General features: G+C 40.0%; 1 protein-coding gene across 1 annotated transcript in view; it reads left to right on the top strand.

Annotated features, from left to right (window-relative positions):
* The window catches only part of pex14 (peroxisomal biogenesis factor 14), a 45,346-nt gene that overhangs the window by 15,838 nt on the left and 10,885 nt on the right, over nt 1–18,623 (top strand). The window contains exons 3-7 of the mRNA XM_085260124.1: nt 3,063–3,147; nt 9,539–9,661; nt 12,497–12,582; nt 14,349–14,451; nt 18,167–18,264. Of these exons, the coding sequence (XP_085116250.1) occupies nt 3,063–3,147; nt 9,539–9,661; nt 12,497–12,582; nt 14,349–14,451; nt 18,167–18,264 (495 nt within the window). The remainder of the gene's footprint in view (nt 1–3,062; nt 3,148–9,538; nt 9,662–12,496; nt 12,583–14,348; nt 14,452–18,166; nt 18,265–18,623) is intronic.

Below are 18,623 nucleotides of genomic sequence, written 5' to 3'. Positions count from 1 at the left end.
CCTGTTCAAAAATATAAAAAGTTGATGTTGCACTCTCTTTTTTTTTTTTTTCGTCTTTTTCTTTTCTTTTTCTTTTTTTTTTTTGAATTGTTTGAAGTGTTTTAGATAAGAATATGTGATACCACGAGACTGTGGATGGAAAATCTTGAGTTTTGGTTTTTTTTAAACTCTGGTATGGTATCTTTTATCAGTGTTCTTGTTTATTCCAAGAATGTTTGCAACCCTAAAACTGCATTTTTACCGTATTGCACAGTAATTACTCGATAAGTAGTGGTTTGCGTTGGCCTAAATAATTCAGACTGAAAACACAAATCTTTTCTCTCTTCTCAGATTTCTTTTTAATTTCTCGTGGTTAAAATTCTGGTTACTTTAAAACTGAAACTAGCTACAAATACAGAAACCAGCCCAAATGATCAATTGTAAGATATACCACAAACTGGTGTCTGATGATCGAAAGTCTGAATTTCCCAGATGCTCACACCTGCTCTTGAATTCCTGTAAAATATCCATAGGTGGGTCTTACGGTATATTATGGTTAAGTGCCGTTACTAGTTGGGGCAAAAATATACAACTGGTTACATGGATTCCCTCAGGCGTCTATCCATGCAGTTCGAACATAATTGGATTGCAGCCTCATTTCTCACAATTCAAGGTATTGCAGTTGTAATTTTCAGACAAGTGCAGTGCAAATTCTTGTCCAATTCAAACTCAATAACATTTCTGTAATCTTGTCCGTTCATCAAGTTCACTCTCTTTAAGTGTGTTGGTTAATGTTATCTCTTTCTGTGATTGAGTTTTCACCTCTTTTTCGGCTTTACCTGACACTTTATTGGTTATCTGGTTTGCAAAGATTATCGCTCTTAACATGGAGCACTCTGGTGCATTAGGAGTCGAACCTTTACAAGAGGTATTACAAAGAAGCCTAATTGTTCTTCGCACCAAAAATCATTTACCAGTTTCCTGCAAGGAAGGAAATTCACCTAATTTCAGTTTTAGTTATTTATGCTGTCTACTCAAATGCGCCTTGTACTGTTATCCATCTTACCCCCGCCCTCCTAAAAGCCCCAGTTGTGTGCTACCCAACACTATAACTGGGGTGATCCATAAGTCAATAACAAGACTGAAATCTGTGCAATGTGGTTATAATTGATTGAGATGTCTGGATGGAACTTGTGCAAAGCATCTATGTCATCTGCTAAGAAGTGCATTTTTCCTCTCCCTGAAGATCTACCACAACAGTTTTAACCAAATGGACATTTGCCTCATTAGTTTGCCGCTGAGCTAGCTGCGGTCCTTACTAAGATGTCACACTTACGCCTGTTAACGCTGATACAATTTTCTTGTCAATATTGTGCTACTGAAATTTTAAGCGAATGTAAACAAGGACTGCTCATTCAGCATATTCTTTCCCTGTTAGGTCATTACCTCTCAGCGGGCCTCCTGTATATAACTCTGTTATTTACCGTAATAAATATTGGAGTATTAGATTTTAGTGTGTTTATTATCTCTAGTTTCCGCCATTACCACATGCTGTGACTTGTGGTAATGGCTCACTGACTTGGACAGTGAGCGCCTTGCAAGCACTAGAGTGATTTTTGTCTTTTTTATCAAAGGGATATTTTCTCTGTGTTTTGACTGTATCTTTTGGCCCAGAACATCAGTTACGGGGTCACCATGCAAATGGTTTAATCTGGTTGTCACAATGAAGGTTCCGGGTGACTGGCTTTAATAAAGCTCTCAGCATATATAGAGATCCAGGAAATTCCGCACCTCTTGCGTAACCCTTGTGTACATCAAGGTCACCGTGTTGTCCCAGTGAAAATGTAGATTAGTGTGTACATCAGTTGTGGCAGCGATCTCATGAAGTCAAAATGGTGCATTTTAATGAAAGGTTCACTGGGTTGTATAAAGAAGAAATGTTATTATTATTCAGATGTTCATTTTAGGTTTGTTTGTAATCCGCGTTTGCTAAGTTTCTTAAAGATGCCTGCGCTATAATTCTCTACTGTACTGTGTGCTTGTGACAGAAATCTCACTTTTTAAACAGCTTCACTGCCACTTGGACAAGTTTAAACTGCAATTCTTTTGGATTGAAACAGGTTCTTAGTATATGCAATGCATTACCCAAAATGAATTACCACTGGCAGGGCGCTCAATCACTTTGTATCTTTCAACACTAAGAGAAAAGAAGAGTAATCAAAACCTTTCAACCTATTAGAGGGATGACTTTTACAATTGAATCACGGGGACCACAGGTGCGATAATAAGTCATCGAAACCTCCTCTCTAGTGTGTTTCCCCTTTCTCTGTGTTCTTACATATTTATCTATTTTAGGAGGCGCCACTTCATGGCGCCCACTTCAAATTTATGTTTTAATGCCATTTGAGGAAGATTTTTTTTCCCCTCCCTCCAATTCTTGGAAATGCATACTGGGGTGGAAAATTAAGGTGCATCTCGAAGGAAAACATAATAGAATCGATGAACGCAATGCACTTAAAACTACTGGTGTTCTGATGCTATTTAACGTTCTAGTGCATTAACGTTTCAAGTCATTACAACATTCAGGCTGGGTGATTTGATCATGGCAGGTTTTTAACTGGAAGAATTACAGAAGTTTTCAGCCTAGGATTCTCAAGTTATTAGATACAAATGATCACCTCTGCATTAAGTATAGATTTTCTTCCACTCCGCACTTAAGAATGGAAGTTTGTCTTTAAGAGGGTAATAGCAAATTAAGCTCCATACTCCATTTGTCCAGCACTCTTGATGGGCTAATTTTATAACTGCTGATTTGGTCATTCCCCACATTTAGCTGGAAAGTGGTCAGGTGGTCTTTTTCCTCACTGCTGGGTGTGGGGGGAGCGTAAAAGCAACTATCAAATGGAATCCATTTAAGGTTTTTCTTTTTTTCCTGTGGGGTTGGACTGATAATGAACCTTTTTCTTAAAGAAGGTCTAGACTGTTGTTTGTGCTGTGAAAAGCATCAGTTTGCTGCAAAGCTTATCTTCTTCCTCTCATGTTATATCATTACGAGGGATTAAATCACATTTTTCTCTCCCCAGATTACCACTGCTGTACAATTTCTACAGAACCCAAAAGTACATCAGAGTCCCTTGGCCCTCAGAAAAACCTTCTTGAAGAAAAAAGGTGAGAGACTTCTCATTTGCTTGATTTATGCTGAAAGCTGAAAGCTGTGAACAGTATACATAATTTGGGGGAAAATGGCTGTGGTATTACAATCCACAAAATGCAGTTGGCAAAGATACATATGCTATTTTTTGTAAGATCATTCTGTTGGGGTCAAAGGTTGTGGCCATGGATCTTTGCCTTCAGGGGGGCCTAATAGGGGTCGATTTAGCTTCAGAGAGCATGATTCAGGCTCTGTGAATAAATGACACACCAGTCTGGATGCTCCTTTGGGTTCAGGAAAATTAATATTGACAAACTCCCTCTGCATTTTCAATGGAATTATCAATATTGCCTTCCAGCATTTTAACCCTTTTACTTAATTTAACAGTTATCGTAAATTTGAGGCACGGCACGAGGAGGTTTTCTAAGCAGGGGAGGTTGGAATGTTTGCTGGCTCTTCACTTTCTTTGCAATTCATTGAGATATTTCTAACACACAGTAGAATATTGTTTGTGCAATAAAAGTTGCAAAAAGCTTTATTACTCTGAACTCATTTAAGTCAGTTCAATATAATGCAGCAGTAGAGCTGCAGTGTTATGCCATGTATTTATAACAGTCAGCCTATGGCTGAGCTGTAATAGTATGTACAGTGTGTGTGTGTCTTTTACCTTGGATAAACACTTTGTGGGGAGTGTTTTTATTTAAATTTGCAGTGAGACAGTTCAGTGTGTGGGGACTGTACTTGTACAGCGCTTAGGGACTTTGCATTCAGCCAAACAGTGAAAAGTGAGCCTAAAAGCTCTGTGACTAGGAAAGGTAACCCGAAACCAAATCCATGGTTGCCGGCTGCTACTACACTCATCTCATATGGCTCTCTTGATATCATTTGAAATGTATTTTTTTTGTCTTTTTCTTTCATTATTAACAACTAAGGCATGTTATCAGTCTGCTGTTGGTTAATTGAAATGTAACAAGGCCTCATTATTGTCAAAGGATGCCATGCTGCACCTTATTTTCTTCTTACTTTCAGCCTTGATGCAAACTCCACGGAGCTCCACTATCCAAATCGGTTTGCTCTTACTGCACTTTAAGTCCATGAAATATGTATGATGCTTTAATGCAGATTTATTTTGGAAAATCGGTTCCGCTGTAGATCTAAACAAGAACTCTGGATTTGCATAAGGACATCGATCTTACACAGAGAGAGATGGGAGATATGGGCAATGAAACACTAAGCACAAAGTATGTTTGCACTCTGCAGTATTCTTAGGATAACTCTTGACTTGTACAGTCATACAGCAGTAAACCTAGAAGTTGTTTAAATCCAATACTCAAGCTTTAAGATTTCTCCTGTTTCAGGAAAAAAGCTCTACTGTTACTATCGTGCTTTATTAAATCAGTTGCTTTGTGTTTTTGTGATTTTATTTAAGTACAGTAATTTTTTTTGTCTTAGAAATCGACGTTGATCATATTACAGGAAATTATATCAGGAAAAGGCTTTTTTTAAGCTGCGCATCAAACCCAGATATTGCACCGCAATGCCGCTTAGTAAGGAACTAATCTTAGCTGACTGCTAAAAATAAAAGTAAAGTGTACTTTAAGTGATGAATCACCTGTCAGACCTTTTTCATCAGTATACCACATTTCCTGATTGAAATATTTCTTTGTGGGAATTTAAACAAAATAACTTTATCGTGCCGGTGTTTGTGTTAATTCATAAATTATTGTATGAATTGCACTTCTGGGTTACATTCATAGTAACAAAATAAAATGAAGTATCAGTACAAAATATCTTTTAGCCTTTGTTCATCTTCTCAGAAGCATCGACATCAATACTGACAAGAATTTGATTTTGAAACTTTCCATTTTCCTCCCATAAAACTCGTTGGTAAACTGAATCAGATTAGTAATCTTGTTCATTGGTGACTGCTTGCTGAGCCACAATAAGCTTTTATACAGGCGGCAGCAGGCCAGTGCTCAGACTTTTGCATGCTCCTGTACCCAGCATGTATTGTCCTTTCAACCTTTTGACAAAGAAACTCAATCATCATCCTCCTTCTCCCACAGTCACCACAGCAAATGTGTCAGTCTTAATTTCTAATACAGTTTAATGTCATATTTATGTAAATACTTCTGGATTTTACTCTATATTAACAGCCAGAAATGTCAAAGCACACATAAAATGAAACAATACCATCTCCTGGTAGAGTGGAATTTAAATTGGTTTCCTCTTGCTGCCAGTACTTACGCTGGACAGCTGATGAAGGGGAAAATAGGGCCCACTTTGATTGCATGTTGCAGAATCTTTACACAATAATCTCAGTCGTGCATATTATTTCCCAGCGCATTTGTGCCCTAATCTGCACTGAAGGATGCCTCTCTGGTTACATGTCTGTTTTTTCCAAAGAGAGCCTAATAGTGTGGTTTATTTCAATATTCATTGAAAAATATAATTTTCTGTTTTCCTTCAACTGTCAATTTCAGGGTATGAATTGGCAATTATGCAGTCCAATATTTCAAGCTGCCCTTCTAGAGTCCTTGAAGTTGAATAAGCTGGCTGAAATATTGAAACTTTGTCACTTTGATGTAATATAAATCAAGATTTAAACCCAGAGATGCTTTTTTTCCCTGTCTTTTACAGAGGAGTGAGGAAATGAATTGCATTTTAAACTGTCATACTGCAATCTTGAAGCAATTTTGCCTTAGTCGTTGACTGCCAAGATCAAGTAAATTTTATTGTGTTTGAGTGAAATATAATGCGCTAGACTCTCATCTAGTGAATTGTGCCATCTATGTCTTCTTCAATTAACAGATGCAGCAACTAAAGAGCATTGGGCCTCCACTTTGGCACCACCATTTAACCCAGACAATTAGCAGTTACACACATAATTACCAAAAAAAATCAAATTCTCAGGACAAAGTCAACAACATTTTCCAGTTCTCAGTGTGTCACTTTGACCGTGGGACCTAAGGTGACATCACCCAGCCGCTCCTAGTTTGACAAACCGAAGGTAATTTGTTTTGGAAAGTAAACACAGGGAGTGTACATACTTGCTGCAGTACAGGTAATTTCAGCATGTGAAACGGGTACAGGGCATTCGGAGTTGGTGAGATATAAATGATGGCGTGACTGTTTTTATTTATTTATTTATTTTTTAATAACGTCTCAGTTGTTAGTAAGTTGAATAAATAACCCTAAGAGATTTCACCCTGAGAAGTGGGCCACTGATGGAGGGTCAGGGGAAATCTCTTAGGGTTGGCTTTTGGTCTATTACCATACCTGCTATGGAGGTAAGAGTAAGGTTCATCATCCCAGATATTAATAGGATGCTGTTTGTAAGTGGGGTTATGTGACTCACCTCTCGGACAAAAATGACAATGACCAAGGCCTGCATGGAAGGTAAAGGGATTGATGTGGTTATAAATTACTCCACGGCGCCACCTAGCCTAGGCCTTGCCCACTTTGTCATCACTACAAGGCGATAAAGCAGGGAAATGAGAGCAGAGTCCCCTTTTTTAATACATAAATGAATACTCTATGAGAATGGTCATTATTTAGGGGCAATGTTCAAGCTGTTGAACAGAACCAAATGACATGTAGAATCTCCCTCGGCAGTATAGCTTGGGAAACAGTTTGAACCTCTCCTTAATAACCCATTGACCTCCATCTATTTATGACCCCTGGCTTGCATTTTTTTTCCCATAATATTCAAAATGTAAGTAATTTTCACTCAAGGGCAACTTCATAGTTCAGGCCTTGGAGGACAGCGAAAAAGGCATTCACCTTTTACCACACAAAATATTTTAGTAAGCAATTCTTATAATTGGCTGTCCAGGCTAGGTCTTGACCCATAAAGTCCAGAAGTGCCAGAATTGGAGAAATAGATTTAATGCTAGCGCCCTGCTGCCTCTTTGCCCTTAAAAAATACCCAGAGAATATGAGCCAGTGAAAATAGAGCTGTAAATAACCTGACGAGCAATGGGTTTTCCTTTAAATAAATACCGATCAGGTTTATGTTGAAAGACAATAGAAAACGTAGCCCAGATATGCAGTTTACAGTATTTATAGCTGTAATATCGAGGTGCCAGCACCGTAATTTCATGCCCCAATGAGAATGGCAAGGTCAAAGCAAATGCTTTGGCAGAGCATCTGCTAATACGGTGACTCATAAACAGGCACTGCGTGTATCAGGTGCACCAAATAATACAGTATAATGAAATACAGAATAGCTTTCCATTATTGTTGTTTTTTATGGTGTCGTCATTAGGTGTAATTTATGTCTTAAAAAATTCATCTCCCCACAGGTCGATCTGAAATGGGGGTCCAGGGGTCATTCCACAGGTTTTGGAACCCATAATAAATTTCACAATCCCTTTTTTGTCTTTTCCTTTTATATGTAAAACTCACCTTGTTCCTTTTTCTTTGGGATCTGAGGGCTCTTTTGTTTGCTGTTGTCTTCCCCCACGGCAATAAACAGATCAGAGCCTCAAACACAACTTAGCAAGCTGTAATTTCACAGGAAATCAGCTTTTGGAATTTCCAGGTATTTTATTTTGATGTTGGGTAAAAAACAAAAACCTTTCATTTGCTGCGTAAACAACATCAAAGATGTGAAGAGCTATTAACATGTACATATATTGGTCTCAACAGCAGCCTAAATGTAGTTTTTTGTTTCCTTTTTAAAGACCTTAAATTTCAAGGTGAAGGGAAATTTCCTTTTTTTTTTTGTCTCTTTTCTTTTGTTTTAATATATCTTGTCTTATTTGGTGAAACTGAGATCATCGCATGTCTCACTCAATAGTCTGTCACCATGTAGTCTGCTGCGGTCAGATGAAACAGGAGTCCAGGGACACATTATTGCTTATTTGACAGTGCAGTCTGACTGCACAAACTCAGCGCATGGCGCTCACCACTTCCTGGCACTCAGGACCTGCTCTGCTACAGGCTGGCCAATATTTGCCTTCAATTATTCAACAATTTTCATGGCCATTCCTTTGAGCATTTAAATAGGTGACTGGAGGGACCTCTCTTGGCATAAGCTTTCTGCTAGATTATCACAGGATTTGTTATTCTTTTGGCCTGCGGGTACATGCTCAAGTGTGAATTCAGATTTGCTTCACAGTTAAACACTTAAACAGGTATTCAAATGGGAGGACTTGTTTCTCTTTTCCTTTTTGTTTGTTTTAAATCACATCTTGTCCACCTTCAGAACTGAAACTTTCTGCTTTACATTTGACTTCTCATAAAACTTTCAATCCACATGGAGGTTATTGTATGCTGTCTCGTATAGGCCACTCTGGAGGTCAGTAGAAGAACTGTTATATCTCTGTGCAGATACTGTTCTGTTAATGAAAACGTGAAGCAGTCACTTGAAATACTGCATACGAACACTTTCCGTTCTCTCAATATCTCTGAAAAGATGGAGGAAGCATTAGGCAGCGCGTGTGAGAAACTAAATCCTGAGGGAATAGTTTAAGTAAAAGACTCTTTTACAAATCTGATTATCTATCATTAAGTAAGTGAAATTACAGAAGGAACTAATGGCTAAAATCTTGGAGAAGTATAAAATATTCTAATGTAAATTGTGTTGCGTCTTCATTATAAGGTGCTTTTCTCCATCTAAGAACTACAATATGTTCCAGTTTTGGTTTTTTGTCTTCAGCTTTCTCTTACTTGTTCTGCTATAAATGTGTGTTTTTTTTTTGTTTTTTCCCCAGCATGTTTCATCAAAAGTTATAATTATTTTCTTTGTTTAGAGTAAGATGCTCATTAAAAGATGAGACCCACAGCAATGGTAGCATATGGTGGCTGAAATAAAATCCTTTCTTGCCACAAAAGGAGATGTTCATATTAGATTTTTTTTCCTCCTCCCCTCTGATTCTCCATCGGGGAGCCCTTTGCAATTTAATCATCACTAAAATCATTAAAAAGATCTGAAGATTAAATTATATTGGCATTTGCAAAATTATGTAATACATTTACATTACAATGAAGAAATTAAAATAATGCATTTTCACTGTCTGGGGTGTATGAAATCTCCACATGGGAAATATAACTGGAGAAGTGGACAGACTCTTATTTTCTTTGCCTTTGGTGGCAGTTAATAGGCTAGCAGAGTTTCAGATTTCACTGTGTGAACCTTTCCGCACTCTCTTCCTTTGATGGATGTCCCTGAATCAAAAACTCTCGCTGGAATTTCCGAATTATGAAATGAAAATACATTTTTGAGAAAGAGTCTTTGTGAAATTGAATGAGATTTGACATACTTTCTCTAAATTCTACTTGAAAGATTTGTGGGGGGCTTGGGAAGTATTTAAGCATACATTATGATAGCCAAAGAGCCATTTGGTTTTTCCCATTAAGGGAACATTTTTGCGAATGCCTTATAAGTGTGTGTCTTCATTACAGGCCTGACAGATGAAGAGGTAGAGTTGGCCATCCAGCGTTCTGGCTCCACAGAAGCACTGCCTCTGGTCCCTGCAGGGCCCGCACATCCACTCCATGCAGCTCAGCTCCCTCCTGCACCGCTCAGTGAGTACATATATCATTTTTTCAACTTTTTTAGCACCTGCAAATGCATGCATGCCCTACAGAAATAGTTTGAGACTTAAAGATTTGAGACTGAACAGAGATCCTTGTGCTTTGCAGATGTGTTGTTAGAGAGCTTCCCTCTTGCTTTTGTTAACCCTGTTTAGTTTAAATTATCTGTAGCTCCTCATATACCTCGCTCTTTACAAGTATTACGGTTATACGTAGCATACGACATATATTTCCTGCACTGTGGATTTAGACACAGGAAATATGAGCACAAGCTTATGAAGTCTCTTGCCATTCTGTTTCAAGGGGTTCCTCCTGGCGAGACCCCACACCACAACCTGTATCTTTATTACCTCAGGAGGTTATGAGTGCTGTCCACTGATTTACCAATGCAGAATGAAGTCCGCGTAATGCTTAACCCATATGACAATGATTCCAGATGTATTCCACCCTCATTTATTACCACACTGTCCTTGACTCCCCCAGCATCTCATGTTTTGTAATGAATGTGATGTTGATGGGATGGCCATGTAGTTAGGAAGACTCGCAGCTCTCTGTCCATAGTGGAGGGTTTTATATCAAAACGGCTATAAGGGAACTGCATAATGAGGTGAGAGCGCGGAGTCTTGTATGGGGGGTCATGCCGAAAAGAGGGGGCTACCTCCCTGTGATGTCCTTCTTATGGGGACGGTGCACAGGGACCCGCATCCATCTCTGTCGAAGTAATGGATACTCTGATCTCTATTTCCACACGGTAGAAGGACAGGAAGGCCTCCACTGAACCCAATAAATTTGAGAGGAGATTGGAAAAACGGGGGATGGAGACCACAGTTCCACAGCTTAAGTGACCAAATAAAAAAAAAAAAGGACAAGTAGAAGTGGTATAGAAAAAAGGAGAGATGGGGAAAGAATGAAAGGTCCTAAAAGAGGAGAAAAGAGAAAGTGAAGACCCCTGGTGATGCAGTGAGGCTTGTTCAGGGTCAAACACCTATCCCAAGGACTTCCAGGCCTTTCAGATGCGCCGTATTCTGGGATAGGTGACAAGTCTATCTCAGCTATGATGACGAAGACCTAAATTTATGTGGTTACCATATGGATGTTGGAGATTGATTCAAAATTTTCGATAGGAAAGGTTACAGGATCATTGCAGTGTGCTGCAAAAGCAATGAAATGTGCCCTTGAGATGGAGAATAAAGTAGCATTCACCTTGGAAATATACCATGTAGTCCTGTATGACAGCGGGTCTCTCATTTTATTTGCATGTAAAAATCACACAAGTGCTAAGGCACAAAATCAATCTGGTTTACTTACTTCAAGCCAGTAAACATGTACCACATAACCCATTAGGTGAAATCAGACCTGTAATAGAATATCAATGGTGTGCTTCAGTGGCCTAGCCTCTAATAATTTCCTATTCATTTTGGCCCCACCAGAGTAAATAAAGAAAAACTCATATATTTCCTCAAGACTTGTTTGTTGTTTAGTGACATTTTCAGTTGAATGCTTCTCCTCTTAAGAGGGGAATTTCCACTTTGACAGACAGTTGGCCTACCCAGATGACAGCTTGCACAATGACACACTTTCACATTATCTGTCATTCAGCAAGACAGCGACTTCTAAAAGCACAAATACACTCTCTCTTACCTTTCTGTTTAGTTTTGAAGGTTTATATATAAACACTGTATCTGCCCCTGTCACCCCCACCTGAAAGGCTACCATTGGAAGACAATGGTAGCCTTTAATAGAAAAGCACAATAAAGAGTGCATGTTTATTTCTGTAGGCTTAACCCTTATGGTTCAGATGTTCTGCTTAAACAGGGTTCATTATTATGTCATACACACAAGAGAGGTGAGTACAGTCCTGTTCAATATCAATTAAATGTCAACTGTTTTACCAAAACCAAAATATTTTGCAAAATACAAAGCTTTAAGCAAAAATGAAATGCAACAAAAGTGAACACACTTGTGATTACCAATACACAACTTGCGTAATCTTTGATTACTGAACAAAAAGTGTTTTTCATTTGACCTAATTGTGTTAGCATGGTCATAAAATGACCTGTGAATGCCACGACTTTCTTAGTTTTGCACTTCTGGGCTGTTTCTCCTGTATATGCGTGTCTTCATGAGGGCGCTACATGGAAAATAACTGGAAAATGGGATTCTGAGAAAAGGATACTGGAAGGTCAATGACCCTTTTAAAATCAGTGGCACTACAGTCTCAGCTGTAATCAGGAGCTATAGAATAAGCTGTAGTACCACTAATCAGAGCTGCTGTGGCTGTCCCGCTAAAACAACGCCAAGGACAATGTGTTATTTGCAATGACAGGCAAGTGCTCTAGACTTACCACAGGGGTTGTTAATGGAAAGAAGTGCTAGTTGAGTTATATTAAATGTTTAATCGTGCAAAGGTCAGTCAGCATTCTTAAAAGAAATTATGCAATACTTTTAATGCTGCATTTCAAGTTTTTGTGTCTTGTCTTGTATCCCGACTTCCTCCCCTCACTCCCAGCCAGTCACGGCGGGTGGCTGCCACTCCCTGAGTCTGGCTTTGCCCGAGGTTTCTTCCTGCTAAAAGGGAGTTTTTCTTTCCCACTGTCACCAAGAGTGCTTGCTCATAGGGGGTCGTTTGGGGTTTTCTCTGTATTATTATTATTATTATTATTATTATTATAGGATCTTTACCTTACAACAGTATAAAGCACCTTGAGGACACTGTTGCTGTGATTTGGGGCTATATAAATAAGTTGAACTAGCACTCTCATGCAAAGTAGTGCATATGCATATTAATGTCAAAAGCTTAATGTTTAATCTTTCTTCTATGTCCAGGTCCAACGGGCTGCAGGTGGAGGGACTATGGTGCCCTTGCCATCATTATGGGGGGTATCACATTCTGTTTTTATCAGCTTTACAAGGCAAGTTACACGACCTCATTTTGTCTGTTTCATCACTGATTTATTTGTTTTAATGTGACCAATTGTTGTGCTGTTAATATGCCACATCCTGACATCTGTCTGCACTGCCTCTCCCTTATATCACATTAAAATTGGTTAGCGTTAGTTTATGATGAACTACGGTGCTAGAATAGAAGACGCCTCTGCACTATGTAACAGCACTTTGGTCTTGTTATTAAAGCTACCCTGCTTTACGTCAAAGCATGATGTCATCTGAGCACATTTTCTCCTCCCCTCAAACAGATATTTTTTTGCTTTAAAAACATCTGCTGACACCACACACAACTACTTTTTTCATTTATTTTTTTGACATTCTACAGTCTAAAAGTATTCACCGTTCTTTTTATTTTATTTTATTTTTTATCAGGCTTAGCAGCCCTTGAACAAGAGCTCAGGAGGCCCCTTGTCCCTGCTGACATTAATCCCATAGTAGTTGTTAGTAGTAGTCTGAGTGGCATGTGGAAGCCATTACTCTTGTTTTAAAGGAGGACAGGAGCTTTAGCAGTAGCTCTTGGACTAGGTGACAGCCCATTCTCCTTTGTGTATGGAGGAGAGAGAAGGGGAGCAGGTATCATGTATGTACATATTGCCCTGCTGACCATGTCAGATGCACTTGCTTTCCTTTAGTGCTGTTATGTCCTATTATTTCCTTTTTCATTACAGAGCTTTTCATAAAGCTGCACATGCACATTCACAGACTGTACCAGTCCACTGTTTCCCACATGCTGCAGTGTTGGCCAGCCACCGGTCACCTGGGAGGTGGGATTCCCTGGTGGGACGGCACAGGTTGCTGTCATGTCACTAGTGTAGCGCCAGTCGCACCATATGTCCAGGCTTGTGCCCATACTTTATTTATGTTATGGTGCACCTTGTAAACACCACACTCTCAGCAACCCACTTATTAATTACCTCGTGTTGACACCCATTTAATCTTTTTCTCTAAAAAGTGTTTATTACTTGCACTGGTGTGGCTGCCTGCCACCTGAGCTGGAGAGAAAACCCGGCAGAGAGCTGGAAACTGGCAGTTACTCAGCCTTAAGAGCAAATAAACAAACACAGATATACAGATAATTTTAAGGCAGTTCAGTGGTTCCCTAAATGTATGTGCGGACATTAGCTTTATATGAAACATACATGAAAAGGACTGAGCGAGATGCTCACAAACTGCTCGTCTGGGTAACCCTCTCACTGGGCAGCAAACATCCTCATTTGGCTGTCAGATATACATATCATTTGGTAGAGTTTTGTTTATTTAGTGGCAGAGATGATAAACAGAGTGACATTGTTTTTGGTTTTGGAAGACTATTTTCAGTGTTCACCACCATGTTTTTCCCTGTAGGCTGGTCTCTTGCTTTTACTGTCCTTTTCACAGTTTCATTCTTTTTATAATGTTGAAAATATGCTTTTGGGCTTGCAGCTTTTTGCTTAGAAAAGCAGCAGGTTTTTGACTTTTCTGCTCTATATTTAAAATGACTAATCTGTTATCACAGTTGTTGATTTTCTTACCCACTAATGGTTTCAATACGAACGTGTGTACACACCTATTTTATCATCCGCTCTAGAAATCTTTTCACCTAATCATGCACTTTAGACAGTGACGCACAAGTCCAATAAAACAATGCCATTGACCCTGGACTGCCACGTCTAGGTGGCCCTGTCTTTTCCTCATCTTTCTCCCCCTATCCACTAGAGAGAAGTGTAATATTGTGCCATGCTTTTAATTGCAGAAATACATCCTTCCCCTCATTATGGGAAGCCGAGAGGACAAGGAGCATCTGCAGAGGATGGAAAGCAACATTGCGGCAATGAGTGGCACGCTGACACAGACAGGTGAAGATTAATATCTTCATCACTTTCTCCCTCCTTAACATTTTCCCTCATTTATCTGTCGCCAAAATCGGGGGCCCTGCGCGTTTTTAACAAATGACGCCGCTGTCATTTCGCTTTAATTTGAAATTGCTTGTTTACTGTCAGGCTCGGGCTCAATTAATTACGTTTCGCTGAAAAGCTCTTAACCTCGGAATATTAATGAGGAGTTGGGAAATGACAACTTTTCTTCCACCCCACCCATCCCGTCTCACTCCCCCCTTCCATCCATCTCTCCCCCACCCTTCCGCCCTGCACCAACCTCACCCCCATCCAAACCTCCATCGCCACCATCATCATCATCCACCCTCTTCCCCATAGGTGGGCATAAAGTTCATTTTAATTTTGTGCGCGCGTGTATGTGTCTGTTTGTGTTTGTGTGCATGATGTGCACGAGTCGCAGTGGCACTGTGTGGCGTCTGGGCTCAGCGCTGGGCCTGGTGTGATTAAGTGCATGGTGACAGGTGCGGCTCCCATGTTGGACAGGTGAGGAATCTCAACCTGGCTGTCAGACGTGGAGGGAGAGAAAGAAGCGGGGAGAGAGATGCTTTCCGTGCTCTTCGTCAGTATAATTAAAAATCCAGGGAGGCGTAAATGAGAGAGGCACTCTGAGAAACTTTGGTCTCGTTAGCAGTAGTGTTAAACTAGAGTGTGTTTTTCACCGGAAAGCTACCAATCCCCATTTCAGACAGGTGGCTCTGGCACACCGTATTGTTTGTTTTGTGTTAATGATAATAATTAAAAGGCATTTTATTTCCAAGGTGCCTTTTCAGATTCTTTAAATTAAACCAAATGTTCCGGAGTTCTAAAACATGCAAGGTTATAGGGTATTAAATGAAACATTAATGCCACTTCTTAAAAGAAAGTCGCACTGTTTAGGTAAGCTTTGTCTCAAATGTTATTTGGTAGGCCTTAATGAATTTTTTAAAATTCATATTTCATTTGTAAAACAGGTGTAAACCTTATATTATTAATCTATTAGTAAATTGTTTACGTCTCTCACTTGTTTTTCAGGCTCTATAGTGAGAGACCTGTGTTTATGTAGATTTTTTTTTTTTTAGCCTGAGAGACAAAGAGGGGCTGAACTTGATTATAAATACGATCTGATTATTTTAAATACAGACATCCTTTGTTTGATTTTCCCGTCATCTCCAAATGAAAACAAATCGAGAATCTGAGTTTATGGCTTCTGTCACGGACCAACGTAGTGCAGATGAAAATATGGCTGTTATCATTTTATCCAGTCACACCCATGCTATTGTTTTCTGGCTGGCAAAGGTAGGTGGAGGGCTGCAATTGTGTAGGATCGCGTGCAAGGTGTGCCGCCCTGAATCTGATTAACAAATATATGTTCTTTTATGGTCATTTTCTCCCAACTATGCAAACACATTTCCTCTGGCTACTTCACTGCCCATTCTTGCTCTACTTATCACTGATTGGAGATTTGCCAACTTGCAAACCCTGTTTTGTTTGCTACCAAAGACAGGATTTCTCAGTAAAAGTTTTTTTTTTTCCCCTCTCCCAGTGTGAAGGTGAGACTCTAAAGGGAGAGAAAAAAAACACAGGTCTTTTCTTCAGTCAATAGAGGGAACTAATTTGCTATGACTGCAGTAGCCACACTGCTATTGTAGTTAATGACTGTTGTAGTTAACAGTTGGGGAGAGGGGTTGCAATTACACTGAGAGTTTTCTCCCCCTGCTTTCTCTTTGTCTTCCTCTCCCTCTCGCTCCTCTCTGCACTGAGTAATAGCGACCGACTGCCTCGCCGCTGCCAATTGCTCGAACCTCCTTTTGTTAAAGTTCATGTGTTTCTCTAGTGCCAGGCGCAATGAGGTGATGTATCCTTTTGAATGGGGACTACATTAGTCTCTCTCGCCAGCCTCAGCTCAAGAGTAAGGGCCTTGACTCCCATTATGATTTGCCTACAACTTCACACAGACAATTAATGAATGGATCTTGGAACTACTTCAGCGCGCCCAGGCTGTAATGGAATTGTGCGGCTGTTTGGGCACTCTTTGTTGGTGGGAGCCATATTGGTGACCAGCTGGCCATTAAAGACAGAGACAGGCCTGGACATATGTAGTGTACATTATATTGAGGTATTTACTGAATAATTTACTGAATGCACAATGTGCATCCCTCTCACAGCAGCTGCAAGCACCACACATCATCTTGCCTCTGATTCTCTCTAACACAAATGCATGCACACACGCACACATCGCAGCTACAGCCTCCTTCTGATTCATGCCTGGCCAAAGTCATTGACTTTATTAATATTCCTGGCTTCATATCTGTGATAACTGGGAATACGAGTCTAAGCCGTACAAAAGAGTCAACTTTCTGGAGAGACATTAAAAAGAGTTTAGCTGCGGACGGCTGAAAATGCAGTGGCGTTGGTAATTCGGGAGGCGCAGCATTACAGGCTGGCAGAGTGACCCACACATCTGGATAAGCTGTTTTGTGGTAAGGTGGAATCGCAGACTAATAGGGCAGCTCTCGGTTTAAAGTGCACACCCCGTCATAGTAACACCTTTTTAAGCACGGGTTGCCATACCATTTAATTTTATTGCCGTCTTTAGAAAGGTTGGTCGCACTCTGGATTACAAAACTCACTGAAAAACTGAAACTGTTTGCACAAAAGTCTCCAGCCCCAACCGGCAGTCCTGCTCGAACTCGTATTCTGTAGAAAGCTTGAAAAGATCAAACGTTTAAGCACCCCACCTATATTGATACAACTCCACCCATTTAAACACAGGTGTCACTGCAAGATATTAGTGTCTTTGAAAGATCAAATATTTTGTCTGTGCTGGTTTTTCAAAAGAAGCCCAGCTCCAAAGCTAGGCGCTCTGTCTTTTGTCCTGGCCTGGGTTAATGTGAGAGCAGGGGTTCTTTACATCCCGTCCAGCCGGCTGCAGCACAGGCTTTTAACCATTGGCCTGACAACCTCAGCAGTGGACCGCCACAATATCTGTTGATGTTAATCCTATTAGGCTTGATTTAACACTTTACACGCCCATGATTTATATGAATGTTTATTGGTTTTCTGTAATATAATCAGCTCGGGGAAACTTAATGCATTGTTTGGTAATACACGCGTGACTGGAAGCAGGGGCAACAAACTGTGCCTGGTGTTATTTGAAATCATACACCTTCCTCCAACACCAACACTTGAACTAATTCAATCTTCAAAGTCAATGGAAAAAGAACAATATTTATTAGGATTAGGGGGGACATTTTGTCTGGCAGCCTCCTCCCAAATGAGAGCCTTGTTTTTTTCCTTTGTTGATCGTTTGAGGATTTAAAGATGCATTAGAAGGCAGTGTCTGGGTGGATAATGGAAGGTTAGAGACTGTTATTTGATTTAAGTTCAGACACTAGAGATTAATACCTCCATCCTATGTGCCCCCTCCTTCCCACTATCTACCCCCGACGCCTCGGACCAAAAAGCTGCGACTAAAGTTACCCGGTATTAGCTTTGATTACAATTCTCAGAGGGCCGCTTTGATCAGTGACTCGAGTCTCATCGGTTCTGTCATTGTGGAAAGAAAACAGTTGTTTTGTATCAATTAAATAACTTCATCATAAAACATAAAGCTGCGCGTCTTTTTTTTTCTTTCTTTCTTTTTTAAAAGACTAACTTGAATCACTTTGTCATCTCTTACTCTGCTTGTTCTTCACAGTCAGCCAGCTGCAGCAGACCCTGCTCTCTATCCAGGAGGTGCTGGTCCAGCAGCAGCAGAAAATCCAGGACCTCTCCCAGGAACTAGCTGCATCACAGGTGGGTAGCAGTTTATCAGGAACTCTGTATCCTTCACTTGACAGCCCCAGCAATTTGTTAGAAGACCACCAATACTGAGGTAGAAATCTGGCGTTGTACATGATAGCGTCGTGTTCCTCTTTTGCCGGTTTTACTGGTCAGCTTTTAGAACACGTACTACATAAAGCTGTGGCCAGTTTAGAATTAAACTAAGTTAAATCTTAATCTGTCCATTCATTAAAGCATGAAAGTTTTTATTCATTACATGTTTATTGTGGACTAACATCGGTGTAATGAAACAACTTTGCGGTGCTGACAGTAAGCGAGGCCACGCTGCAGTTTGGACACCTTTTTAAAGGTCCGTTATTTTGTGATTGATG

This window comes from Mchenga conophoros, linkage group LG20 (assembly GCF_057382185.1).
Source record: "Mchenga conophoros isolate Kocher_MC1m ecotype Shallow Benthic linkage group LG20, M_conophoros_male_GT1.1, whole genome shotgun sequence".
NCBI classification, from domain to species: Eukaryota; Metazoa; Chordata; class Actinopteri; order Cichliformes; family Cichlidae; genus Mchenga; species Mchenga conophoros.
This window is presented reverse-complemented; position numbering and strand designations above follow the sequence as displayed.